The 27,809-nt window shown below is 39.5% G+C and overlaps 2 protein-coding genes across 2 annotated transcripts; one reads left to right on the top strand and one right to left on the bottom strand.

Moving 5' to 3' along the window:
* The first annotated feature begins 344 nt into the window (after positions 1-344).
* cdc73 (cell division cycle 73, Paf1/RNA polymerase II complex component, homolog (S. cerevisiae)) lies at positions 345-26,481 on the top strand. Its single transcript, XM_008433254.3, has 17 exons — positions 345-522; positions 1,107-1,212; positions 1,314-1,383; positions 3,015-3,077; positions 3,242-3,294; positions 4,872-4,960; positions 5,097-5,310; positions 6,347-6,445; positions 6,586-6,664; positions 6,827-6,891; positions 22,159-22,216; positions 22,634-22,669; positions 22,756-22,843; positions 24,404-24,565; positions 25,280-25,380; positions 25,466-25,607; positions 25,698-26,481. Exons 1-17 carry the CDS (start codon positions 392-394, stop codon positions 25,732-25,734), a joined length of 1,593 nt encoding a protein of 530 aa, XP_008431476.1. The 5' UTR covers positions 345-391; the 3' UTR covers positions 25,735-26,481.
* Positions 9,556-17,315, bottom strand: LOC103479042 (beta-1,3-galactosyltransferase 2). Its single transcript, XM_008433253.3, has 2 exons — positions 16,568-17,315; positions 9,556-12,025 (listed from the first exon to the last, which is right to left on the bottom strand). The coding sequence occupies exon 2, from the start codon at positions 11,908-11,910 to the stop codon at positions 10,648-10,650; it is 1,263 nt and encodes a 420-aa protein (XP_008431475.2). The 5' UTR covers positions 11,911-12,025; positions 16,568-17,315; the 3' UTR covers positions 9,556-10,647.
* Positions 26,482-27,809: the final 1,328 nt, after the last annotated feature.

Genomic DNA, 27,809 nt, shown 5'->3' with positions numbered 1-27,809 from the left:
CCTATGTCCCACTGTGCTTTCTTTGTCACAAACAGCAATGTGTATGAGAACTTTGGTTTGAGTGAAGATACTTTAATGTGTGGAGTGAGATATATGTGAACAAAGTGAGAAATAAAGAAGCTTGATTCTCAATTCAGAAAAGTGGAAGTTGGACATTTTGAGTTTAGATGCATATCTCGGACAAACCTATGCGGTTCCAGGGTGTAATTAAATGAGGAAAAACGTGGTTTATATCCAAATGCATCTGCATCTAGATTTTGCGTCATTAGTAGCTTGGGGCAAGCCCACCTGGCTCATAAAAAATATGTATTTTGGATCAGGCAACTTGCGAGGCGGCTTGATGTTGATATGTGGGGGGCCTCGTAAACATACTACATGAAGGCGAGTGAAGATGGCGGATGTGTTGAGCGTTCTTCGTCAGTATAATATCCAGAAAAAGGAAATCGTCGCTAAAGGGGATGAGGTGATATTCGGAGAGTTCTCCTGGCCGAAAAATGTGAAGACAAACTACATAATCTGGGGGTATGTCACCATGCTAAACACGTTTAAACCTCTTTTCTCCCAGGCCTGTGACTCCCTCTCCGTAACGACGTAAAGCTCGCTAGCTACTTTGTGCTAAAATGCTAACACAACTCCTCTGTGGGCTCAGAACTTTAAGTTGCTGGTTGCTTTCGCGTTATATTTCAGTAACTTGCACCAGAAATTGTATTCCAGTTTACTATTCATTTTTGGAGTAAATGCGTGGGTTTTGCACTTCCTTTGTTTTCCTGTTATTTTAGGAGTGAACACACCAAACTTGTCCCAGTGAAGGGATGCTAAATTAGCGATGCCACCTAGCTGTGACTTGTTTCGTGAAGTCGCGAGGACATGCTCGTCCTTTATTTTAATATTTGCTTATTATTCTGTTTTGTAGTTTACGAAGGAAAATTTATCTTGCAACTATTCTGAACATAAAGCTGAATATGTGGACTCACTAACTGTTGCTAGGTGTTGAGCAGAACTAGAACTTTATGCTTGTAGACCTGCGTAGATAACATATAATTGGCTTAATTGCTCATTTTTTTAAACTTTGCTTCTAATAGTGGCAATGTTTTTTTCTTCCTCAGTACTGGCAAGGAGGGCCAACCCAAAGAGTACTATACTTTGGACTCCATTTTATTCTTGCTCAACAATGTGCATCTGCCGCATCCTTCGTATGTGCGGAGAGCTGCAGTAAGTGGAGCATTTAGCCAAAGCTTCTGGCATCTTTCGTTAATTTCTCTCTAGCTGTGCACAGCGTCTCTGTTCCTGACATGTCTGCATGTTAATTATAGACAGAGAACATCCCTGTTGTCAGACGACCGGATCGAAAAGGATTGCTGTCCTACCTCAATGGCGAGAGTTGTAAGTAGCATGTGTTAAAAGTCACTTTCATCTACCTACACCCAGAATGATCAGTTTTGTTTTCTTTTTTTGTTGTTTTTTGTATAGTTGGGAGATCCTATGCAATGCTTAGGAGAACAAATTTACTCATGTTCCATAGTCTGTACGCTGGAAAGTCCACTCTACGTTTCCAGTTGTTGAGCTTTTATTAACAAACACTGAAGGACTGCGTAGCTTGGAATTGCCTCCAGAATAACACAACGTCTTAATACATGCAACCTGAAATTAAAATATTAAGCTCTCAAAGCACCTACTGATGTATTCTTTGTCCATGAAAACAACAATAATGAGGAGTGTGGTGCTGTTTTGTAAATGTGGCTGGCAAAACCATGAACAAGTTTGCTTTGGCAGGTGGTTGGAGTTATATATGGATTCGGAAAGTCTGGATGCTAACGTTTGTTTTCTCTTAGCTCAACATAAATTATTTTATTTCAGGTGTTGTAGATGCAGGTGGTGAGCGTGGGGTACACGCTGCTCACCGCCTCGTTACTGTTAGCCTTCCAGGCAGGACAGACCTAGATCTGTGTGCCGGCGGCATGCTGTGTATTGTAACAGTGTTCTAAAAATAAAAGTTCTGCAACTCACCCAGAGAAACTGAAAAACATTCCTGCGAACATGAATTGCTTTGATCATATAAGTCGTGTTTTCTTTCTTCTGGTGTCTCTAGTTTTCCTGTACAGTAACCTGGTCTTAAGCCACTTATCTGTTATTATTTTTAAACACAATCCTTTGGTAAGGTAACAGTATGCATCACACTTTGACCTCACGTCACAGCAAATGGTCATTTACATGCAGTTCCTGTGCAGTTTGGGTAATTCTGCATAGGGTTGGGTGATGGGGCCCAAAAATAAAATCAGATTCTTTTTTGCATAATGAGATTTGACTTCTGACTTTAATCGCTATATATATATATATATAAATTTTTTTTTTACCTTGCTTTTTTCCTAGAAAATAAAAATTGCAAATAACAATATTTTTCAAAATTATTTGCTTTTATTTCAATCATCTCTTCTGTGAGATGGCCTGAATATCAGATCTAAATAAATATAAGCTGTAAAATACGGTGATTGGCGCCACGCCTGCTGAAGTCGCTCAAAACTACGGAAACCAATTTCTTCATCTCTTAATTTGATGCTTTTTTTTGATGCGTCAGTCACTTCAAAGGGGGTGAACAATTATGCAATCATTTATTTCACGTTTAATATTTTTAATTGACATTACTTTGTATAAATCGGTTTTCACTTTGACATTCAAGTTTCTTTTTTCTTTTCTTTTTTTTTTTTTTTTTTTTTTACAAATCAGCTATAATTAAAAACTTTGTAAAAGTAATAAATGGGTTAAAACATCCAAGAGTGAATACTTTTTCAGGCACTCCTTCAGCAGTCTTAAGGAGTCGTCATAGCGGTCTGTGGCCTCTAGGTGTCTCCAAAACACAGAGTGCCAAGAAGCAGATTTTTCCACCTCTCCACAAAGCTCAGCGATCTGTCGAATGTTCCTGCTTGTGTCACCAGTTTGATGAGGAACTCTTTGTTGTCCAGTAGAGGTAAAACTTGACCTGCTGTAATGAACAACACACTTCTGTTCCTCTACAGCCACATCGACGAGCATCGACAGAAGTGCACCAATAGAAATAGGACTTCAAAGGCCAACACAAGGTATGCTTATAGCAGCTTTTTTCTTCTTATTATTATTATTATGACATGGTGGTGCCTGTAATGGTTTCTGCTTTTAAATTGTCTGAACTTCAGTTTGAGCAGTTTCAATTGTCCGTACATTGAATTTCTGGTGATAAAACTCTCTTCTCTTTTTCCTCTCCAAGTTAAAAGAGCAGCTGATGAAGTTTCTTCTGAAGCCAAGAAACCAAGAATTGAGGTAACTGAGGCAAATTGATGAGTTTCAACCATGTGGGTTTATGAAAAGTAACAGATTTCCTCCAGATTAACAAGTTCAAATGTTATTTAAAACAAAAAGTAGAACTTTTTTGTGTAGTAAAATAAATTCTGTTAGTTTTAATTGGTCCTGACCTCCTCTGATGGAGGTATATTACTTCAAAATCTGATCAAACAAATCGTTTAATAGTAAAATATCATTTTTCATAAGGAGGCAGTTTTTTTCTTTATTTCTAAAACAGGTATTTAGATTAGTCCTTGATGCAACAAAGACACTAAACTAAAACATTTCATGTAATAGGAAAACTGACTGTAAATTAGAACCACTAACTAGTAAAACAAAGTCAGTCTAAATCTGTTTTCTTGTGTTTTTTCCCACAATAATAATGGGAATCATTTTAATTAAAATAATCTTTCTGCACTTTCTATATCTTGCACACAAGATCCATGTAGCAAACTTGGAACAAAGTCATTCATATTTCAACAAACTCATTTCACGTTTCCATCTCTGTTTTACAAACCTGTGGCGACACACAATGGAAAACTTTTTTTATTTTGTATCTTTAAATTAAATGAAACTAAACTCCATGTGGTTGAACCCATTCCTGGTCCTGCTGAAATGTGGCACGACTTTTCTCTGTTTCTCTGTGTTCCGTTTTATTTTTTTCCATGTGAAATCAGATAAATTAATGCTAATACCAGATCCCTGTCTCAGACATCCTTCTCTTTTTATTTTCTTTTTTTTATGTCAGTTTTCTGCACATTTATTAATAGTTTGTTGTGTTTCCCATTTTGAAAAGTAACTACTTGCAATCACAATTACACCCCACTGAAACAAGAACTCATATTGATGCTAATTAAATGTTACTAGACGCTTTATGTGATTTCCTTTTTTAATGACTTTTTTTTTTTTTATCAATTCGGGGTGTCAATACAAATCACTGCTATGATTTTATTTAAAGAAAAATTGATCTTTCCGCTATACCTGAAAATAATTTTAAAAAATAGTCATCTGTGTTATCTGTGCTAAAATATGTAAACATTTTAAGGTTTTATTTTCTTTTTAAAAGTGAATAATACTTTGTGTATAGCTACATTTCTCATCTGGACAAGGCAGTTTATTTATTTTTACGGCAGCTTGTTTTATATTCAAAGGTTCAGATTTAATGTCTTAAGTGTGTTAAAGTTTTCAAATACATTATTTGAGGCTTCGTCCATCCACAGTTTGTCTATTTTTCATGACATCATCATGTTTGTTTACATACAAGCAACAAAATACAAACAACAAAATATTCATATTTTCTTCAAAAGAAAATGTGAGCTTTATTAAAAAGAGCTTTATTAATTTAATATATAAGGTGCATCAGCAAGAAAATTAAGTCATGTTTTTAATTTAGAGTAAGCATGATTTATTGTGTTATTGTCTTTCGTAGCATTTTAAGAGATCAGGTATTCAGATGTTTGTACACCTCCGGTTTTTTGATAAAATACTTATTTAAATGTTTTCCTATTTAGACAAATGAAATGAAGTTAATATAAATCCTTATTGTTGACCTTCAGGATGCAGAACGTGTGCGTCTGGACAAGGAGCGCCTGGCCGCCCGTCTGGAGGGCCACAAAGAGGGCATCGTGCAGACGGACCAGATCAGGTACAAAACCAAGATTTCTGTCAAAACAGAGTTTATTGGATTATAATAAACTAAAAAAAAAGTTGCATTATTTAGAATGCTACCTTCCAGAAAACCTGACATTTTATTTATTTTTTTCTCCCCGCTCTTTGTCCAGATCTCTGTCCGAAGCCATGTCTGTGGAGAAAATCGCCGCCATCAAAGCCAAGATCATGGCCAAGAAACGCTCGACCATCAAAACGGACCTGGATGATGACATCACGCTGAAGCAGAGGAGCTTCGTGGACGCAGAGGTGGACGTCACCAGGGACATTGTCAGCCGAGAGCGGGTCTGGAGGACCAGGACCACCATCCTCCAGAGCACCGGGAAGGTCAGAACCACGACCTTACATGACTCGCCCGACAAATCCCAACCGCACTCACCTGCAACATGACCGCCAGCTTGGATCTTATAAAGGATTCAGCTGATAAACATGAACTTTCTCTTCCTATCGGCTCACTGTTTCAACTCATTATGTCTTCTAATTCCTCGGGAGAATAATAAAAGTGACAGACATTCCTCTTGAGTCAAAGAGACTTGCTGAACGATAAGCATTCAAAGCAAAGAGACGTAGCAGAACTGTATATTCTGCTGCATCAGTATTATGTAATATCCACACAGGGAAGTTGACAGCAGCTTCACATATGCTGCAGTGATAAATGGCCGATTCCGCCCACGCTGACAGAGCCACGCTGAGAGGAACTGCACAAGATCAGGGAAAAAGTCCAAAACGACTCGGTTTTAGCCACTAGATGGCGGCAAAAACTGAAGTCTCAGCTTTAACTGACAGGCCTATCTTAAAGTTTAATAAACAATCTTGTTAAAACTGTTTAACAGTTTTGATAAACTGTTTATTAAAGCAGAGTGTTTTAAATCAACTAGAGCTTATTTTAGCATCTGTAAACATGCAGGTTATTTTTAGTTGAATTTCTCAGTTGGCTCCTGCATAGAAATCTGACCTTTGGTTTAATGGCTTTTTCCAAGTTGTTTTTAGCTCTTTTAAACAATAAAACTCAGAATTTCTTGAAGAAGGAATGTTTTTTTTTTTTTAAAACTTTCAAGTATAGATTACAAACTCCCATATTAAAACTCAGCTTCTTTCCCTAATAATTGATAATTTAAGTGTTTTATGTAGCACACTAAAACCACAAATACACACTTTAATAAACTGAAACTTCAGATTCTTAAATAAAATGATTTATATCCTAGTAAAGCATGGGTGTATAAACTGGCCCTTTTATTTGCACTCTGAACTTGTATACATCTAGTAATAAATGTTTAGTTCTTTACTTGCTGATGTGGTTTTCAACGTATTATGTAATTTACATGTTAAATCAGTGTGCGTGTTTTGTTTTTTTTTATTACAGAACTTCTCGAAGAACATCTTTGCCATCCTTCAATCGGTGAAAGCCAGAGAAGAAGGACGAGCACCAGAGCAGAGACCAGCACAGAACACTACCCAAGTGGTAAACATGTTTTTATCTCTTATGTTGAGCAGTACAAAGCTCCCTCATTGTAAAGGTTCATTGAAACTTCATGAGAATTCAGTCCGAATAAATTAAAACGGCTGCATGCGGAAGTGAACGTGCGGTTTCTGTTGGTGCAGGACCCGTCCTTGAGGAACAAGCAGCCCGTCCCGGCCGCCTACAACAGATACGATCAGGAGCGATTCAAAGGAAAAGAAGGTGACTTTGCTTCATGGTTGTAATTCTATAAAATCAGTCTTTTTTTTAGACTGAGGAGAGTATTTCTTTAGAAAAGCCAAATGTCATTTGCCGTACAAAATAGAAAAATGTCGGCCAATTCTGCCCCTTCTCATTACCTCATTACCTTTTCTTACTTTGTAGAAACGGAGGGTTTCAAAATTGACACCATGGGCACCTACCACGGCATGACCCTGAAGTCAGTGACGGTAAGAACAGCTTCTGGACCCGGTCACGAAGTCTCACGTAGAGGTTTTTCCATATGAAGGGTTCCAGTGCTGAAACAGGGCTGATGATTGAGGCAGGAGAGCCTTGGCTGTCATGCAACACATTTTTACAAGAAATGGGAAATGTTTAACTTTATTCAGCGTTTCCGTGCAGTAGTAAATTAAATTAGCTCAAATTAAGGCCAGTAAAAGCTAGCAAGAAGTAACTAAGGATAGTTAAAGGTAGTAAATTATTTTTTATCATCCCTTCAAAGTATTTTTAATTTTCCATTGATGCTTGCTTATTGTTTTAAGTTCGTTTTAATAAAATCTGTATAAAAAATGATAACTGCTGTACTGGCAGGACCTGAGCTGTCACTGACAGACTCCAAGCTGCTGTGGTCATGCGTTGCGTTGGAACCGTATAACGTGTTGAAACTAGCTAGTTATCTTGCGCTTTGCCATGGGAAAATATGTTTTCACAACTTTGGCTCAACGATCCGAGATTCAAGGACTAGGAATGACCAAAAGGCATTTTGTAAAGTATACAGGAAAAAATCTAAATTTGATCTGGAATGACGTGACGGTGATCAAATCAGTCCGACCGGAGCATCCATCATTCATCAGGAGCGGATTCCGGCGTGGATTGAGGCTCCACCGTGGAGCAGATCCCGTTTCGTGAAGTGACGCAGCTTCAAGCTCAGCTATGAGCTAAAGTTTTACCAGCAGCGCGACAGGAGCTGCAGACAGGCAGCTGACCTTGCTAACTCTAAAGCCAGCACTCAGAGATGAGCTGCTCTGAACACCGCAGCAGCTAAAGTAAGTTAAATAACACCAACTGCAGCGCTAACAGATTGCAGTGTGAACAAACTCAAAAGTGAAAATTCCACTGCATTTGTAGGAAAAGTGGTAGAACTTTTGCGTACAAGTTTATCATTCATCATTAGCTGATACCGTTGAGACACGTTTAATTTTATGTTATTGTTTACATCCGGAAATTTCGCGAAGGCAAAAAGACGATTCTTTTCTTTGCCATCCGTAGCCGCACTACCGCGGTAGAACTGTTCTGTTAACTAAATGAAACCTTCTTAATTTAGAGCAGTGTGCCACAGCAAAGGGAAAATAACTCAGAAAACCCATCAAAGAACAACTCAATCCCCACCCCTCACTTTCTGCGTCAGCTAGCTACCCGCAGTCTCGTTACCATAGCAACAAATAGGTCCACTATATGTATAAGTGTTCAACACCATAAAACCCACAAAAGTTTCCCACACAAAGGGCAACACATTGAGTCCTTAACACTTTCATGTTTTCAGGCTTGGTGTTTATTTTGAGATTATAAAATGATCTGAAACCAGCAGTTTTTTGATTAGGTCATTTAAACAGCTGCTCTAATTTTAACAACGATCTGACAGAGTTGGTGTGCTGGTCACCAAAACACAGAATTTCGCTGCACATGGACATTTGTTTATTTAAACTTTTCAATAACCTGTGAAATATGATAACCTTGAACCTTGTTATTGAGTTGCCCTGGTGTTGACAATTAGTATCAAACGAATATTCTGAGAATAAAACATCGGCTTGTGAAATTGGAATGTCATTGCATTTTACTGATATTCTTTAAAAAACAAATATCCTAAGTCTTATGGATTTAGGATCATCACTAAAAATAGTGCTTTCTGTTTTTAATGTGAGTTTTTGGTCAAGATAAAGTCACAGTTAGACCTTCAAGTAAGATAAAGTTTTGTCTTACATGAGCTGTCGCCTTACATTGCAGCCTTCTCGCAGATCATAGATTATAATTTTTTGATTTACATTTTAGCCAGTGCCATTTTTTTGATTGAAATGTTGCTAAATACAGAAGAAAGTCTCTGAGTTGGTAACAGTGGGGTCACTATTGATAACTACAAGCTTGCAGACATGACCTGGTAGGCCGGTCTGTCAGTCAAACCTCTCACTGAAGAGCAGAAGAGGAAAGTGGCTGATTTTTAGACCTTTGCCGAAGTAGAAAAGATCAGAGGATGAGATTGGCTTCACGTAAATATCGATCGATCACCGATCTCCCAAAATTGAGGAAATCGGCGCGAAATTGACTCAATTTTGTGTTGGTAGTAAAAATATTGTAGAGGTAGTAAAAAAGGTAGTAAATCCAACTCTGGGATTCCTGTATAAACCCTGTTATTGCAATTCGTTAGTGCTGCAAACAAAAGCTCTTATACCACCAGCCTAATATTTAACCAACAGGTATCTGATTTATTCATGGCGTTGCTCCAAGAAGAGATTAAACTGAGTTACGGCTGCATTTATTACTACCATCTAATGTAGTCAACCCTCTCAAATGTTGCCAATTTTCCCACTTAGGACTAGAACAGAATATTTTTATGCAATTTTGGCAACATGAACTGCAGATTTATTTTAATGCAGAAAAAAAATGAAGAGGATTTTTTTTTTTGTAATCGGGTTATTACAGCCTTGACTTGGTTAATACTTGATAACAACTCTGGTTCTGCTGCGTTATTGGCAGAAAACAAAAACCACCTTTAACCTTCAGGTCTAAATTGGTCCATCTCATACATGTGTGAACCAGAATATTGTGTTTGACTTTGATCGCAATTTAAGACCTGAACATCGATGTGAGGTAATATGTTTATTTATACTTTATATATCTTCTTTTTTTCTTTTTGTCATAGTAAACCTTTTTTTTTTTTTTTTTCTTTGGAGGTGCCGGGGGCACCAATTATTTATGTTTAATGCGTAACTGGTTCATCTAACCCTTCAATCAGTTTGGCTTAAGTAACATCAGTTTATTGGTGTCGGAGTGATATGCTGCACTAGCACCTGTTTAGCACTGGAACCACTTTGACTTAAAAAAAAAAAAAAACTCCAATGTGTTGCTAAGCAAAAGCACTCTATAATGATTCCTGCTGGTCTTGTCATTTTGTATTTTCTGAGATTGGTTAGTTTCAGTCTCACCTTCCACTACCTGCTCACCTTTTTCCCCCTAAAGTTGCTATTGAGATGCTTTTGTTGTTGTGTTATAAATATTTGCTTCAGATTATCAAACTCAACAGCAGAGTTAACATTTTACAGAGACTTTTCATCTGCACGCTTGTTCATTTCACCCTTTATTTTTCATGACGCAGCAGCGTGTACATGGACGTTCTGCTAGGAATCAGCCCGGTAGAAACGGTATTAGTTGAAAAATGGCAACAATTTGACAGGATCTTATCAGTTTTTACACACTTTGTCTTATCTCAGAATAAGTAAGGTTTGTTCACAGATGGGAATCATTTGAGTATTGAGCAGGAGGTATTAAATGGACCCATCAGTAGCTGCGCTTCCATTACAAATATTCGCAAAATTCTGTCAATATTCCACCTATGTCAAAAAAAAAAAAAAAGCTATTTTGCAATTGTGGAGTTTCCATCAAAATAAACACAATTAAAATCACACATGAAAAAGTTTGTTCACACAATAAGGCATTAAACATGCGGCGCCATCCTCCTCCTACCAATTCTTGTTATCTTCGTGATTTGCCTCAGTGACATCTGGTTGTCGATCATGTGACTTGTGTGACGCGGAAGTGTTTCGGTTGGCGTTTTGTCAAATAAACCAATTTTAACATAACTAAAAATACCACTTCGTCCTAGCGCCAAAACTTACCAAAAAACTATTTTTTTGGCAAAGGTGTCGTGTTTTCATTAAGCAAATTTATTTACAAAATGTCAAATTGCGCAATTATACGGTCAATGGTAACAGCTACTGTTTCAGTAAATGCGCCTGCTTGTCCCGGAGTCTGGAGTGGGCCCTGCTCGTCCTCTCCTTGAGCGTGCCGATGCAGGCGTTGTGCTTGTTGCTCTGAAGGTGATGCCAGTACTTGAGCAGCTCGTTGGGATGGAAACCGTGCGACGTTATCAGGTGGCTGTACTTGCAGCTGGAGTACGACACCCGCCAGTGGTTGAACAGGAAGCCGTTGGGCGGAGGCGTGGGCTCAATCTGCAGCTTGGCCAGGCAGATTCCCACGTACACATCCTCCAGGTGCAGGAGGCGGACGCTCAGTGACATCCGGTAGATTTTCTCGGCCAGGTCCCCAGAGAAGACGTACCCCGTCCCAGAGCAGAAGGTGGGGTACCTTTCACCCGGGTAGAGCTCGGGGGGCATGTACCACTTGCTGTTTTTGTTCCGGTTGGGTGCGAAACCTCTCATGTTGTTGCCTGTGAAGTAGTTCTTCCTGGGCTTCAGATCCGGTCGCAGCAGCTTGTAGACGAGGTACTCCGTGTTGACGAACATGTCGCTGTCGGTTTTCATCACGTAACTCGCCGTCGGACAGTGCGTCGCAACCCAGTTCATTCCCATCAGAGTCTTTATCGTCAGGTTTTTATAGGAATCCAGGAAGTCCTGCTGGATGATGTCGTGATGCCTCCGGCTCTCTGCCTCCAGAATCTTCTGCTGCAGAAGTCCCAGTTCCCCATCTTTCTTCCCTAGCAGAAACAGTCGGATAAATCCCAAGGAGGGAAAAACGCTGTCATTCCCCCAAGTCTGCCGGATGGCGTTCCTTGCTTCCACCTGACGAGCTTCGGTGGCAATTAGCAGGATGAGAAATGGGGCAAGTTTGGTCTGTTGGCATTTATCCGGCTCGTTGATGACGTAAGGGAAAGGTCCGTGGGTCAGAGTAGCATTAAGAGCTCCCATTTGGCTCTGGCTGCTGTTGCCTGTCAAATTACCCTCAAAGCCGGAGTCGCCACGATGAAAAGAAACGCTGATGTTGGCATTGGTCGTCAACGTTCCCTGGGGAACGATCACGAACCTCCACGCTGAGTGCGCAGCGCTGCCGTTCCATTTGCTCCTAGCGGTTTGAAGCACCATGCCTCCGTACACCACAGGGTAGCCCCTCCACCACGGGATCCCGGAGAGCTTGGGGAGCCACACTTGGTGGACCAGAAACACGAGGAATCCCAGCAGAGAGAGGAGATAGAGAAGTTTGGCTGTGTGCGTACAACAGTGGCGCCGTCTCCACTGCATTGTTCTGTGTCCTACAGCCGCTCTCTAATCACAGAAGTGAGGAGTTTGTGTCAGGTTGAAAGGTTGTTCACTCTTCAGTACTAACTTGCAATATGTGGCCACACCAAGAGATAACCTAAGAAATAAGAGAATGATTGTATGAACAGGTGCAGAAAGAGAAGTAACAGTTGTGTTGATACTTAGAAATATTTCAAAGTATATAAGCATTGGATTATTTTGGAATAAAAAATGAGACCATCACTTTTCAGACCATTTATAAGGATTCTTAGGGTAACTGCAATGTCACAACTCTAGAAAATATACAAACAATCATATTTTGTACTGCTACTACAAAAAAAACTCTACTCAGAAGTACATAGTATATTTAAAGATGGCAAAAGAGAAAAAAATGACGAAAAAAAACAAAAAACTCCTAATTCACCATCACTATTAGGGGGCATTCACACCAGTCCTAGTTAATCCGCTTTAACCGTAATCGAACTCTAGATTGTTTGCTTACTAAGTCCAGTTCATTTGGAGAGGTCTGAATGGGTGATCAAACTCTGATCTGCCTACAAACCTACTTTGGTTGAAGTGAACTCTGGTGCGCTTTGAATGCATATGTGAACACCGAGCAGACCGGAGACCGCTCCAAAAGCAGGAAGCAGACTATAGCGCAAGGCTTACTGGATAAGTACAAACAAAGCAAACGTGCAAGCCTAGCGCTGGCAGGAGAAATGGCTAGCGCTTTTGTCTTTGGTCATTTGATAAAGAAAAATCCTACAGGTACTAAAATCTGATGCTACTCCAATTTTGTTTACATTTTGGGAAGAAGGAAGTTGCGCTCATTGTGTTCTTCAGATGTTTTCATGTCTTATTCTTCAGTGGTTCTGGGTGTAACGCCCCCACAGGCTTTGGTGAGGAACAGGTTTTTCAAGGGGTTTGATTTGGTTGTCACAGTGCAGAGTGAACTTGAACCGCAGCAGCTGAAAATGTTGCAATTTTGGTTCCCTCGTTATTCAGCATCCAATTGTCATCAGAAACTTTTAATATGTTGCCAAAATAAAGTGAATCAGGCATGTTTCCGTCTATTGGTTTGAAGCTAATCAACTCGGTTACACAAAATGTGATGTCAACATTATTCGTGGTTGTAATAATCAGGAAGTAGACGTTGCAGACTGGCATGGACCACACATCTAAAAAAAATGGAGAGAGCTTTTCAGAAATGACTTATTACTCTGTCATGTATTTTTTATGTTACATGCTGTCCATGGACATGGAGAAAGAAATGCAACTCTTAACACACACCATCATTAAAAACAGCTACTTAGGTAAATGTGAGGTAAATGTTCGCTTTGTCAGAACTTATTCAGCAGATGTGTTTCTGCCTCCTCTTAAGCGTGTTAACTCTTTTTTGGAAAAGCCAAAATCCATCTCAAGTGAGCGTAAAAACCTTTTTGCAAAGTTATTTTGAATTTCCATCAACCTTTTCAAATGCAACTGTTGAAGATGCTCTTAAAAAACATTGATAGAAAAACTGAGGATGACTAACCAGTTAAGTCTAGAATTTCTTTCCTGAGTTAGATTTCCCTCCTAATTAGTTGCATCTGTTATAAAGTATGAAAGTCAAGCATCTTTTATTCATCTTCTAAATTTTTTGGTTGTTTCCCAGAAAAACTCCGAAATTACCTACAAGTTAGGTCTTAAACTTGCACATTTCTTTATTCTTTGCTTCTTCCCTTGCCTTACTACTTTATTACTGTTTGACAAAACCAGAAAACCCTTGATGTACAACAGGAAACGGCCTCGTTGGAACAAATTTAGAAACTGTCAGCTTTCTCGTTAACCGCTGAAAATAAGTTCTCTTAAGACTGGACTGTAATAGTTTCCTTATATTACTTACAACAACTTTTGTTATACAACAGTGTAAAGTCTAAACCGGGGCTTTCTACTTTTTCAACTACTTTTAGTAGTTGGATAAGACTGGTTTGAAGCTTCCTATGTTTGAAACTAACCAGACAAATCCCATGCCAGGGCTGAAAATCATCAACTCAAGAGGATAAAATCACATTTAAAAGGTAAGTTCTTAGCTCCCCTATATTATTAGACCACAATCATTCATGTTCACATTGGACTCTGAACATTTATTAAACCTGTTATCCCCAGCAAACACCAATGCTACACTGGGAGTAAATGTTAAAGGCTACTTGTGTTTTAAGTAAGACATGAAGTATTAATTTGCTTGTAACGAAATATGAAGCAACATGCTTTTGGAGAACAGACTCGGTTCATCTTGTCATACAAAACACAGAAATCTAAGAATCTGTTTGTGTGTAAAGCGTGGATCCCAGATGAACTGGAATCGTTGAGTGAGCCACTGTTGGTCTATTTTAGCTGGACTAAATATGTAAGCCACATTGTTCCAGTCGAGAGCCACTGTCAGCTGCTCCACGGGTCTCTACCTACTGCTCAGATCCTAACATCAACCCCGAAGCCAGCAAAGCTTGAAAACAAAGAATATCTTGTTTTGTTTTGTCTGATCTGATCTTGTTTGGTAAAATGCTGATGCAAATGAAGAATGTGTGGCTTGTGCTAAGTGGCTCTTTAGAGGCTTTTCTAACGGGGGTTACAGTTATCAGAATATCATCAAAGCTTTAACTGTTGGACGCATTACCTTTTTGCTGCAGTGGTCACACACATGTTTTGTGATATCGGGGCCTCTTTCTGCATTTACTGAGGTTTGATCTCCATGCTGTTTAAATCAAGGTTGTATTTGTTTTGGTGAATAGTTGGAGCACTAATTTTAGAGCAGCCCAGAGGAACTCGTAGTCATCGCTTCATGAGTCACCCTTAACGGTTCTTACTCATCCCAGCTCGGCTCAGTGTTCTGTTCAGGCACCAAAGTTGTTGATCAGCTCGTGAACACCTCACTCTTCACTGATGGAGAGACGATTGGATTTGTTTAGTAGTCAAGTGTTCAGAAACACTTAACTAATGGAGATGTTAAGGAATCCGGTTCTTGATCTATGTCACTTAAGGAGTTTTGGGTAGAACAGTTTTTTCAAATATTTTTTTAAATCGTAATTCCACACTGCTCTGAGTGTGGTATTGTTTCAACAGCTGTTTTATTTATTTATTTTTTCTAAGCCTGTGAGTTCACAATTAGCCGATTTCTGCCTAGTTCACAATTATTTTAATAATCAGTTCATCACAAATTAATCAAATTAAATTACTGATGAATGTTCACAGATGTAACTTTGAATGCTGTGAATTATCGACTGTTGTTGATGTAACAGAAATTACTGTCGGCCAGCTTGAAGAACAAATGAGTCTAACCATGCAGGAATATTGCAGAAGTGAAATATTAAAAACGGGTGTAATCTGAAATGTAATGGCTGGAATATTCCTTCACCAGATATTGAGTATCAACTGAATTTCACACATCATTATGGAGAAGTACGTGGTGTTGTCAGTGACGCACACAAGCGGTTTGCATCTAGCTGGGTATAGAAGGTGTCAGTGGGCAACTTAAAGCAAAATGTGACTTTTATCATTTGACAAAATGATACTTTTGTTTAGGTAAAGCTACCAGCCACCTGCTTCTAGTTTGAGAAACTCCAATTCTACAGTAAATGTAGAAAGACAGTTGTCATATTATTTACATTTTTGTAATAAAAGTGTGTTCACTGGCTAAGGCATACTTTCTAACAGTATGTTACAAAAGTCCAGATTAGATTGAGATCCATCAAAAGACTTACTATCTTGATGTGGCCCAAACACTGATCTGGAAATGCTAAGGAAATAATAAATCGTTTCTCCTTTAAGAAAACACCACAGAGCAACAGAGACCGACCCGATACGCAGAAATACGTTGATGATTTATTGTTAAATCACTCAACTCCTCCAGTTCTCTGGCCCCCTTGTGACACATTTGCGATCATAATCAGTAAATGATTGTTTATCTTCATCTTTTATTCCTATTTTCACACTTAAATGTAGCTTTAAAGAAAACAAAAAACATGTCCTCATTCCAGTAGTTTTTATTTTGTTCTGCATGTTCTCTAGAGCCGTGGACATAAAGTTAACTGATGTACTTTTGCAAACACTTCTCTAGTTTGGAAAGAGAAATGGAAATGGAACTCTGATCATTGCATAACCAAGAACTTTTCCAAAGGAAGAAAAAAATTAAAGATGAATTTATGGTTCTTTCTAGCACATTTAATACAGATGATAGCAAATCCATCACTTGCAAAAGAAATTAGGCAAAGTTATCTTCCAGTAAAATCCTGTCAGCTTACCAGAACTTTACTCTTAGTCTGATGGAGAGAAGTGTTGTTAAGAGAGCTAAAAACTACAAGATGACTTCCTTATCTGTAGCTCGCTTTGATAATTCCCCAAAAGACTGACTCTCTATATGTGTATCATCACCAGCAGCAGCAGCCTGAAGCTGTGTGATGTTTCTCATGTTTACTCATGTTAACAGAAGTAAACGGTTCTCTACTGAAGGGTTTCACCAGGACAGGGGGTTGTGAGAACTGAAGAGTTTCATCTAGTCTGCCTGAATCAAAACAGAGAAACAGAAATGTTTCCCTCAAGTCGACACACCCATCACATCCTGTAGGCTCCGTTAAAAGCAGGTAATTTTGTAGTGGGCCACTGCAAGGTTTGCAAATCTCACCCCGTCTTATCCGTTGGTGAAAGACAGCCTCGGCTCGGACGGCTCACATCCTCCCTCGTTTCCTCCAGAGCCCACGATGAACCCTCCTGTTTTCTCGCTGCAGCTCGGACCGATAGCTTTTCACCATCGCGCTATTTGGAGTGGGAAAACGACGCGTTCAGCCGGTCGCGTTCAGCCGGTCGCGTAGCCGCCGCTCTCTGTCCCCCACACATCAGCTGAGAGTGAGTAAAGAGCTGGAGTGTTGCAATCTCTCCATCTGTCCTGATGCATTGTCCCCCCTCCCCAGCCCCCTGAGGCTGGTTTCTGACGCTGCCGTGCTGCAGCTGCTTGTGGCCAGAGGAAGAAGAAGGAGGCTGTGGGTGACGGTTAGCCGCAGCCGCGGGTCCTTTTCACCGTAATCAAGTCGTGTAAATCAAAGCAGCAGTGCTCGGACAGGCTTCACGTCTCTGTTCAGCTTCTCGTCCTCTTTCCATTTTCATGCTCCTCCGCACTCTTTCGCTTTGATTTACGCATGCTGTCTTCTCTCCCTGCGATCTCTTTCCAGTCCTCCTGTTGTTGTTTTTTTCCCTGCTCCTCTCTTGCCTCCCCTCATTCGGCAGCCTCTCACGCTCTGTTTTCTGGCTGCAAACAGCGGGGGAGGAAGAGGACGGCCAGAAGGAGCGTGAGGCAGCGCTGTCAGTTGTGCGTTTGTTCTGAGAGGCAGCTCCAGGCTTGGTGGCATTACGCTCTCCCAGCACGTCACGGCGTCTCTGCTGCTGTTGCTGGCTGCTCTGTTAAAGAGGGGAGGCGGGGGGCCGGGGGGGCTGGGCTACTGACCTATTTGTATTCACACCCACTCCCCAGAAAGAAGAATAAAGTATGATCTGAATTTGGCATGCTGTGAAGCAAGAGGAGAGAATTCTCTGTCGACACTTTGAACACATTAGATTTCCTAATCGGATTTAAAGATGTGGGGGGGGGAAACTTCTGGTTTCATTTTCTCACTTCGGAAACGATGGACTGAGGACAGCTGAAACCTCTTACAGTCAGCATTCAGCTACTTGTGCTAATTTATCACTGGATGGCAATTCCAAACACACTACTAAAATGCTGTTTCCACCACACTTGTTTGCAGTGGCGCAAAAGGTGGGCGCCGCATAAGACGGGGTGCCAAACATTGGCAGAAGGATTTCTTGTCTGCATTTTCTTTCTTTAAGCAGCTGTTTGCATGTGTAAATGATTTGATAAGGAACAGAGGCACTGATTAGGTGCCATTCCACTCCATTTCCTCTCCCGTCACTCGCCCACACACACACACAAAACAATGATCTTACGTTTATAGTGTGTTTGCATACACCTCAAGGTACATAGTTGCGACCCTACTTGTTTGCATTCTCTGAAAACCTTTGTGTTTTTAATCATACCATGTTGGCAAACAAGCAGCTAATGTTTTCCTATCAAGAATGAGGAGACAAAAAGTGTAAGAAGTGCAGAATTTAACACAGAATTTCTATATTTCTTAATGCCTAATGATAGAATCAACAATTAGTAGTTTGGAATGGACAAAGTGATTAAGCAAAATAATTTAAAGAAATAAGGGAATAATGGAAAATCATGATTTTTACAGTGGCCCCCAGTATTCTGGACTCTTAGATCAAAGTCAACTGCAAAGAGCTAAAATCTATGACTACTTAATACCCTCTAAAAATGGTCATAGCTACCTATTTTAATAGTTCAAACACCAAATATTACTTAATATGCATTAGCACTGCCACATAAGCTAACATCTAATCCTCCTTATTTCTGCTATGGGGGATACAGCCAATCAGCATCAAGTATGACATCTCCAAAATGTAGCTAGTTATCTATCCATCTAGTCATTGTAATATAGTTTGTCATATTAATTCAACTCCACCACAATTCATTTAAGTCAATCCAGTTCAGCACAAGATAATATATTCTGATTCAAATGCATTATCATTTAAATTCCAGGCAGTTGATCAAAACACTTCTTCCAGGTATGTTACAATTCACATCATACAGCACATTACCGGTTACAGTGTCTGGTCTTTCTAAAATACACTGCTCAAAAAAAATAAAGGGAACACTTAAACACTTTATTTTTTTGAGCAGTATATATATATAGAATGAAATCTAAAGTCTTAACCTTAAAAAATGTCAAATCCCAACTAGACTGTGTGAAAAATGCTCTGGGAAAGTCCTGATTCATTTAAGTCGATGCCTTTTATGTGCTTGAAGACCCCAGACAGACAGAGTGCAATAAAATAACACAACTACATTATTTTATGACTGTGTCCCACATGCACATCAAGTCCTACCATCACTCTAAAATTAAACATCGAAACATGTTGCATGTTTTTCCTCACATTCTCTCCTCCCTTTAGGGATTTCCTGTCATTGCCTTGCTGCCGTGCGTGATTTTAATCTTAACAGGGAGTTTTATTCCGTGGTGCTGCTGATGGAGGTTGCCTATCAACTAGCCATCAACATCTGCTGGGCATAACAAATTCGTGCTAATCCGTTTACGTTACCGTGAAAGTGCTGAGATTGTGTTGATGTTATCCTCTTACGGTCAGCTCCGAAACGCTGCTGCCCGGCCTGCCCAGTGGTTCACAACATCGGGATTAGTCGGACAGGAGTGCTGCTCCTCTGAGATCAGCTTCATTTGAACATTTCTAACCGCTGCGCTGGAGGAGAATCTAAACAGATGCTATGAAATATTCAGTCTGTTCGGGATTTGTCCTAATGAAACATGTCCTGAATTATTTATTTGAAGCACATTGGTGATTTGCTGTAGAAGCAACAGAACAGGCTGTAGTTCAAAGTTAAACCACAGGACGCTTGCTAGATTAAAACGTTGATTTAAAAAAAAAAATTAACTTAGAATTGCTTAGGGCGCTTTCACGCCTGCACTGCATGCACCATTACTAGGTAAGTGAGTGGTTTGGCCACAGCAAAATCTGAAATTCACTTTTTAAAATTGGGGAAGGAGGAGGGTGTTGAGCTTTACTGCAGGCCTTGTATTGTCTAACATGCAGCTCTAATTTGTTGTCTCTTTCTGCCTCCCTTATTGTCATATTAGCAGCGTCGTACAAAGAGTGATTGACAGCGCTTAGACTCCCCCACCCCCGACTCTGATTGGTTGCCCCTAGCTAGCACTGATGGAAGGCGGAGGAGCTCAATTTCTTTTTTCTTCAGATCATCTGTCTGATACCATAATAAGCACTTTGAATTGTCTTGTTGCTGAAAATGTGCTATATAAAATTACCTTACTGTCATGGCATAGCGACAAATTCAACATGTATGCAAAAAAAATTTTTTTTATTATAAAAGTTTCATACTGCACTTTCAAAGGAAAAGCATATTTGTAAGCGTGGAAAACTATTCAGGAAAATTATACTCCTTTTGAGATTAACTATAGATCTCGCCGAATTTCATTTATATAATTTCCCTTCGGGATCAGTTAAGTATTTTTAAATATGAAAGTGTTTTTGAATTCTTGCTTTAGTTGAAGATATTAATTACTGTTCCTCCTTTTTCCATATTTATCATCTCTCTGCTTCTGTGGCTCTTTTCTCTTTTGGTTCCCGACTCTCCTCCCCTTCCTGTTCTTGTTCTTCTCAGTTATATCTCTCTTCTTTGTAACTTTGTTTTTAAAAACCCAGCTTTGTTAGTTCAGCAAAGACGGAGGTCATTAAACTATCTGCACTCCGTCGTCTCTCTTTCTCCCTCATCTGTCTCTACTTGATGTCTTTCCAGAATAATTGTCTGCTGTAACTTACCCAGTTTTTAGAAGTTCATTCGTTCTTATGAAGGACTTATCCTGCCAAAGTTGGCAATAAAATAAAAACTGAATAAATGGCTCGATAAATGAATGTGGCAAATACTGCATCCAATAAATAGATATTTAACTGGGAGGGAAAAAATGGCCACAACACAGAAGGCTGAAGTTGAACCACCGTTGTCTTAAATTTTTGAAGACAATGATTCCTATCTTAAATGACAAAAATCAGACAGAGCTCCATCACTTGCAGCTTGAGGTTCATTAACATTCTGAGTTAATCGAGAGTCCTGGAATTGATGACTAATAAAAATAATCTTCAAAAATGAGGCTTACCTGATGTGCGTGTCCTACATCCAATAAAAAAAAGAAAACTGAAACAGACTGAATGTTTGCTTTGGTCTGAATCAGTTGAGTTTAACTTGTTGCTTTTTCAGGCAGGTTGTTTTCACACAAACCAAAATTCTGTCACTACAAACACATGAAAACATTCAGTCTTTTTTCTTTTTTTTTTATTGGAGGTAGGATTAATAATTACCGTTTATCACATACACTTTAATGTTGAGCTAAGTACAAAACGAGAACACGCACCCAAAGACATGCCTTCACATCAATCATCAAAAACATCAATTGGTTTGTCTGCAACTGGAAAGAACTCATTGACTTAATTATTCACATTTGAAACTTTTAATGTTTGAAAATCTATGGAATTAAAGTTTTCTTATGGCACACAAGCACTTTTTTTTCTATTTTTTTTTTCTTCTTGTGTGTGTGGCTGAACTCTTCTGAGTGGTTGCATTGCATTTATTTTTTGGCATCCTGCAGCGTACTGGATCCCTGTAAACATCTGCACTCGGGAGGCGCTGGGCGTAGCCAGAACCCTGGCGCTCCGAACACAGAGGCAAACAACTCCCAACCTTGAGACACTCGCTGCACGTTTCCTTCTCCTCTTCTCTCTCTCATTTCCTGTCTGGCTACTGAAAGCAAAGACCACCACAAGCCGACTGCATTAATATTTGACATTTGAAAATGTTAGAAAAGAGTAAGGGAAAATGTTATCCACACAGCTTGCCTTGTGTAAAGATGTGCAATTTCCTCTTTTGTAAAGTTACAGATTAACTATGTTCTCACACACAGACACCTGCTGTCAGGGTTGCCAAATTGGACCAACAGTTTCCACCCACAAAACAATGCAAACCCACCGAACCCCAAAAATAATTCATGTTTAGCGCCAGATATGGTTATGTATAAATAATCTTGTGTCCCATATGTCATCACCTAAAAACCCTCCCGTTGTGAAAAACAGCCCAAAGTTAACAATCCACTCAAAGCCGTTTGTTTTTTTTTGTTGTTTTTTTTAAGCTGAATGTGTTGGAAGTCTGGTAAGACTGCCTGTAAATAAAACCTTCAAAACTGATTCAAATAAGTTAGTTGAACTTTGCAGACGAAACAAATCCCCTAAAAAAAAACAAAAGGGCTTTGAAGAGGTCTAGTCAAAGTCTCAACTTAAAACTGGTTGAGCTGTAGGAAATCTGGATTTTTCTTTCCCCGTCTAAAAACCTTATTCTTTAAAAGAAATGAGTAACTTATTGAAACTTGAGCAGTTCATGCTCATTCCTGAACCATCAATGATCCTGAAGGACAGTCCATTTCCCCTCACACTAAACTGAGCTCTTTTTAACTTCTCTACTTTTTTTTTTTTCCTAGCCAAAACATTCCTGTTTATTATGTTTACCTTTGCGTATCTCAGATACAAACCATACGTTGTTCAGCTGTATGTGACCATGGAGTTTTTATTTTCTGTTTGAAGGAAGGAGCATCAGCCCGGAAGGCCCAGACCCCGGCGCTGCAGCCAGTTCCCCGTCCAGGTCCGGATCGACTTAAAATCTTTACATATAAACAGTGTACTTTTTTCCAAGTATTATAAAATGACATGTACTCCTGTAAAAGTGCATTAAACATGGTGTGGTTCTTAAAATGCTGTCTGTTTATAGCTAATAAAGACAGAAAGATTCTACATATTTGCTGCTCGCATTAACAGTCAGTTCAGGTTGTTTTTGAGATGAGAACAAAGTGACCTGAGCTTGGGTTTCACCTAAAGGCAACTTGGCTTCAGATTATAAATAGAAATATGTTCTGTCTGGATAAAACTACAATTGGAGGGACTTTGTGTTTTCTGAAGAGTCACGTGACCCAAGATGAAGCTAAATATTCAACATGTTTTGATTTATATTTTTTCTGAAAACTATTTTTCTCATGTTTTTTTTTTTTCTTTTTTTTTTTAGTTTCACAAGCCAGACCTCCACCAAATCAGAAGAAAGGTACACATCTGCTGCCCTTTATGTAAATACCAACTAACGTGATGCGTTCGCTGACCTTCTGTTCGTTTTTGACACTTTGCCTGCAGGATCCCGAACCCCCATCATCATCATCCCTGCTGCCACCACCTCCCTCATCACGATGCTCAATGCTAAAGATCTTCTGCAAGATCTGAAGTGAGAACAGTTTGATGTGGATGCAATGGGTTTTTTTTACCTTTATCTTTCTAGTTTAGATAAAGTGGCTGACATATAAAAGTACCCTTTATTTTCCCCTGATGTGCCCCGGCACGTGTTTATTAATGATTGATTTCCCAAATTATGTTCCGATTAGTTGTTTCTTTGTAAACGATAAAAAGCTCCTCCCAGAACTACCCCTGGGCCATCTTTAATGATTAAAGATGGCCGAAATCTAGAATATAAAACTTGGCTGGATATAAGATTCTCACGGAATAACCTTCAGCTAAAAGTAGGGATACACAACATCTCAGCTTTTACACCGATTTTAGTCAATGTTAGTGGATTCTTTTTTTTTATATCTGTCCAGTAAATATACTTGAGTCGATGTTAATTGATGTTTATTTTATTTTATCATATTGCTGCAAACCAAGTATTACCAAAATAAAATTCAAGTCAAGTTTATTTGTATAGCAACATTTCAGTTCCAAGTGCTTTACACTCTAAAAACTCAATACAGTTATTATGAAACGAGCAATAAACAGTACATTTTGTCAGATGTCATCATCAAGCAAATGCACATCAAATATATGGATTAATATCCCAGTTATTATTAATCAAATGAATCTCTAAACAGGTGGATTTTTAGACTTGATTTTAAGGAGCTCAGTGTTTCAGCTGTTTTGCAGTTTTCTGGAAGTTTGTTCTAGATTTATGTTGCATAGAAGCTGAATGCTGCTTCTCCAGGAGACCTGAGAGGTTTGGAAGGTTGATATATCAACAGATCTTTAATGTGCTGTGGTGCTAAGCTGTTCAGTGATTTATCAAGGTAACACTTTATTTGAAGGGGTGTGCATAAGACTGACATGTCTTATGTTTATGGCACTGTCATAAACACACATAACACTGTTTATGACATGACACTCATACACTGTTTATAAAAGTCCCAACTTTGCATGACTTTGTAAATTATGATAATTTAATGCAAAGTTGGCATTTTTAATTGACTTTTAATGCAACTTTTAGAGCAACTTTGCATTAAAAGTGTCATTATTTATCGAATGACACTTCATGACAACTGTCATAAACATTCATAAAGACTCCTTTATGTTCATGACAGGTGTTGTCATGTTTTTGACAGTGTCATGTCAGTCTTATGCACACCCCTTCAAATAAAGTGTTGCCTTTATAAACTAACAGCTTTTTAAAGTCTATCCAAAAAAATCCCAGATCTTTGGATACGATTCGACCCAACTGGATACTGAACCTGAGAGTCTTACCCAACTCTACAGTTACTTCAGTAATTTGTCAAGGTCAGCAGTCGAATGCTGCATCACCGTGGTTCTTCCACAGTCTGTATTTATGTGGATGTCATTGAACACTTTGACGAGGGCAGTCTCAGCACTGTGGTGACCATGGAAACCAGTAGTGAACTGATACGGTGTATGAGCTGAACTCCAGGCACCAAAGGATTAGCACTCTTAGTTGGATGGACAACCAGCATAAACTAGATTTATCCTCAAACTGGAGAGCCTGAATCCTTCAACTCCCTGTTTCCAGGTTCATTACATCGGAGGACAAGAAGAAGCAGGGCAACCAGCGGGACAACGAGGTTCTGCTCCAGAGGCGCAAAGACCAGATCCAGCCGGGCGGCGCCACGCTGAGCGTCACCGTTCCCTACCGCGTTATCGACCAGCCGCTGAAACTGGCGCCACAGGACTGGTGAGCTGCTGCTTTTCATTCAGTCACTCTGAAGAGAGCGCTGCATCAGCTCTGTTTCAGGCTTTGGAAGTAAATCACAGTCCAGTTGTTGAACAGCTTCACCACGGTTCCACTTTTTTGTTGTTGTTTAACACAACAGTATTTTCATAATTTACCACTTTGCATCATGTTCTCTCAACTGCGCATCAGCTGAGCTTTTTATGCGAGATACTTCTCAATGCAGTGCTGGTAAAAACGTTGTTAAAGGGTTAATAGAGGAGCTTCTTAAAGAGACAGAGCCCCAATTTCAAGATGTTGAACTCCAATATAAATTTTTTTTAAATCATATTTGACATAATGTAGCATTTTCAGAATTGAAGGTGACATAATTACTTGTTTTTGTTGTTGTTTCTGAAGTCACTATGTGTGGCCCTTTACCAATCTCTGTAGCTTATCAACACAAAAAGTTGGTGTCAATTGTTTTTTTTTTTTTTTACTTTTGAACTCTGTGGAGCTAAACCATGTAGTTTCACTTCTACTGTGTCGAGGTGGATGATGAAACCATGGGTTTCACGTATCAGAGGAAAAACAAAAATACCCCACGAGTTTCCTTCTTCTCCAACATGTGACAAAACCGAAAAGCTTTGGACCTTCAGTAAATCAGTCTAGTGTATCTGCAACACCTTTTGGGGAAACTTCCTCGCGTCTCAGTTTGGCCACTTTGTGTTCCTGCAGGGACCGGGTAGTGGCCGTGTTCGTGCAGGGTCCTGCCTGGCAGTTCAAGGGCTGGCCGTGGCTGCTGCCCGACGGATCTCCCGTCGACATTTTTGCCAAAAGTGAGTGGAAGGCCTTTCTGGCTTGCGAGGATGCGGTGGGTGAAACGCAACATTCTCACCGCGCGCTTCCCTCTCTCCCCTGCAGTTCGGGCCTTCCATTTGAAATACGACGAGGCAAAGACGGACCCGAACGTGCAGAAATGGGACGTGACCGTCCTGGAGCTGAGCCGCCACAAACGCCACCTCGACCGACCCGTCTTCTTACGCTTTTGGGAAACCCTCGACAGGTGTTTACTCCTTCCATCTTTGATTTCACTGGCCTGATTTCTCAAAACTGTACCTTACCTGTTTTTGCCTTCTCATCTCTCTTTCTTTAGATACATGGTGAAACACAAATCTCACCTCCGGTTCTGAGCCCAGATCAGTGTTTCTCTCTGAAATTCCCTCAAGTTGATTCCAACTCGGCTCGGTCCTCGTGTTTTGCCAGCAGCCAAGCCATCCTCCATCATGAACCCCACGGTGGACGGAACAGCCAACGGATTTCCCCGAAATTCCCAAAGCTTCTGGAGTTTTTCCCTCTGAACATAAGAAAAGTCTTTTTAATGGGTTTTTCTGTTTCAGACCCAGTTTTTGTTTTTTGTTAAGGGTTTTTTTTTCTCCCTTAAGTTTCCAGGTAGTTTAGCAAAACCAAACTGCGTTTGATATAAAATTCTACAAACTGCGGCGACGGTTAAAAACAAGTTACCTAGCAACAAAAACTTGATCGAGATGTTTCGGGTTTCCTTGTTTTTGGGCGTCTTTATCAAGGAGATTGTTGCTTTTCGCTCAGAACTGTTTGGATCGGGGAAAACGACTGAAGCGACGTAGAGCTAAGTTAGAGCACAGAGACTCTGACGACCGTCTGATTTAGCATGTTTGTGGTCAGAATGTACATACATGATAAAACCTGAGAGAGCCGAAGCTCTTTGAGCAGAGACGGCTGCAGGTAAGTGATTCGGTTATCCAAGTCAGTTCCTACTTCTGTTTTTCACGCCATCAGCACCTCTACCGGTCATCTAATGACTGTCTTCTTTTTCTTCTTCGTTGGTGTTGTGCTAGATGAGAGTAATTGCTTTAAGTCACCACTTGAGAACGGACAATAAAGCCTTTGTGAAACACCTACATGTATGTTGTTGGCTGGACTGGTCGGTTTCTTTCAGCACTTTTATTTGATGGCGTCAAGAAAACCAAAGTATTCCCAAAATATCTTCCATGTGTTGCTGTTCTTTCTTTCTCTCTTTTTTTCCCTGTGTCTTACTACTTTCCCCTCTTTTCTCTATTCTTCCTCTGATCTTTAATTTCTTGGAACCTTCTTTTTTGTCCTTCATTGTCCATTCCTCCTCATCCCCTCATTGTTACTTCTGTCTTTGTCTTCGTCACTTTTCTTCCTTGCTTTGTTTGCTTTCATTTCCCACTTGTCTATATCTCTCTTTCCTTCCTTGTTTTTTTCCTTCCTTTCTTTTTTGTCCACCATCGTCTCATTTCCCTTCCAAATGTCCTTCCACTTGCCTGCTTCTCTTTGCTTCCTTGTTGTCCTTCATTTCTTCATTGTCCTTAGCATTTTTGGATCCTACTTTCTTTTTCTTAAAACTGCTCTAATCTGGAAATATCCCCAATATGCTACTAAAAATGTTTTAGTTTCTATGTCTTAAATGGATGTAAACGTCTACAAATTCTGGAAAGTTGAATCAGGAAAGATTTTTTTTCTTTTTTAATAACGTAAAAAATTCATAGGAATCCTGCAACTTGTCAGCAGTTGGTTTCAAACCAAATGGCTGTTTTTGTTTTAGACCTTCAACAAATAATTTAGGGAAAAACTTGAACGCAGTTATGCAGAAAATAGAGAATTGGGTCATGTGACTTGGAATTGAGTCACATGACTTTAGACTCGATTTCATAAAGACTTAACTTGACTAGGGCCGTTGCACCAGTGACTCGTCACTTCACTTAGACCTAAACCCTTTGACTTGAAAAGATTTAACCTGAAACCAAGCATGTTCACAAAAATATGGGATGTTAGAGCTGCCACAAATAGGTGGCCATTTTTGTGGGTGACAAATCCAAAAAGACTAGAATGGAGAGCAACTGACTTTTTACGGTTTTCTTTTTTTGTTTTTGTTTTCAAGTATAAAAGTAAAATACAGCTATTAACCTCCCTCCATCCCCTTAAAGTCAAGCAGGTGGATAAAATACAGAAAAAGTGTTATATGCCTTCATTTGGTTCCAAATACAATGTTCTAGTGTTATAGTTGGGCTATAGTTTAACAAATTGCTGTATTTCGCTACATGAAAATTAGTAAGGTGCATTATCTTAACTGAAACAGCAAAACGGAACCAGTAAATTTTGGATATGATAAGCTAGTCCTGCTAGCTTTGATTCACTGACTGCACAGCAAAGTTTTGAGCACCAAAAACATAGTTGATCTCACATTATTAGTTTATTAATTAGG

The sequence above is a fragment of the Poecilia reticulata genome, chromosome 17, assembly GCF_904066995.2.
Source record: "Poecilia reticulata chromosome 17, P_reticulata-male-v2, whole genome shotgun sequence".
Lineage (NCBI taxonomy): Eukaryota > Metazoa > Chordata > Actinopteri > Cyprinodontiformes > Poeciliidae > Poecilia > Poecilia reticulata.
The sequence above is the reverse complement of the archived record's forward strand: the minus strand, read 5'-3'. Positions and strand labels throughout refer to the sequence as shown.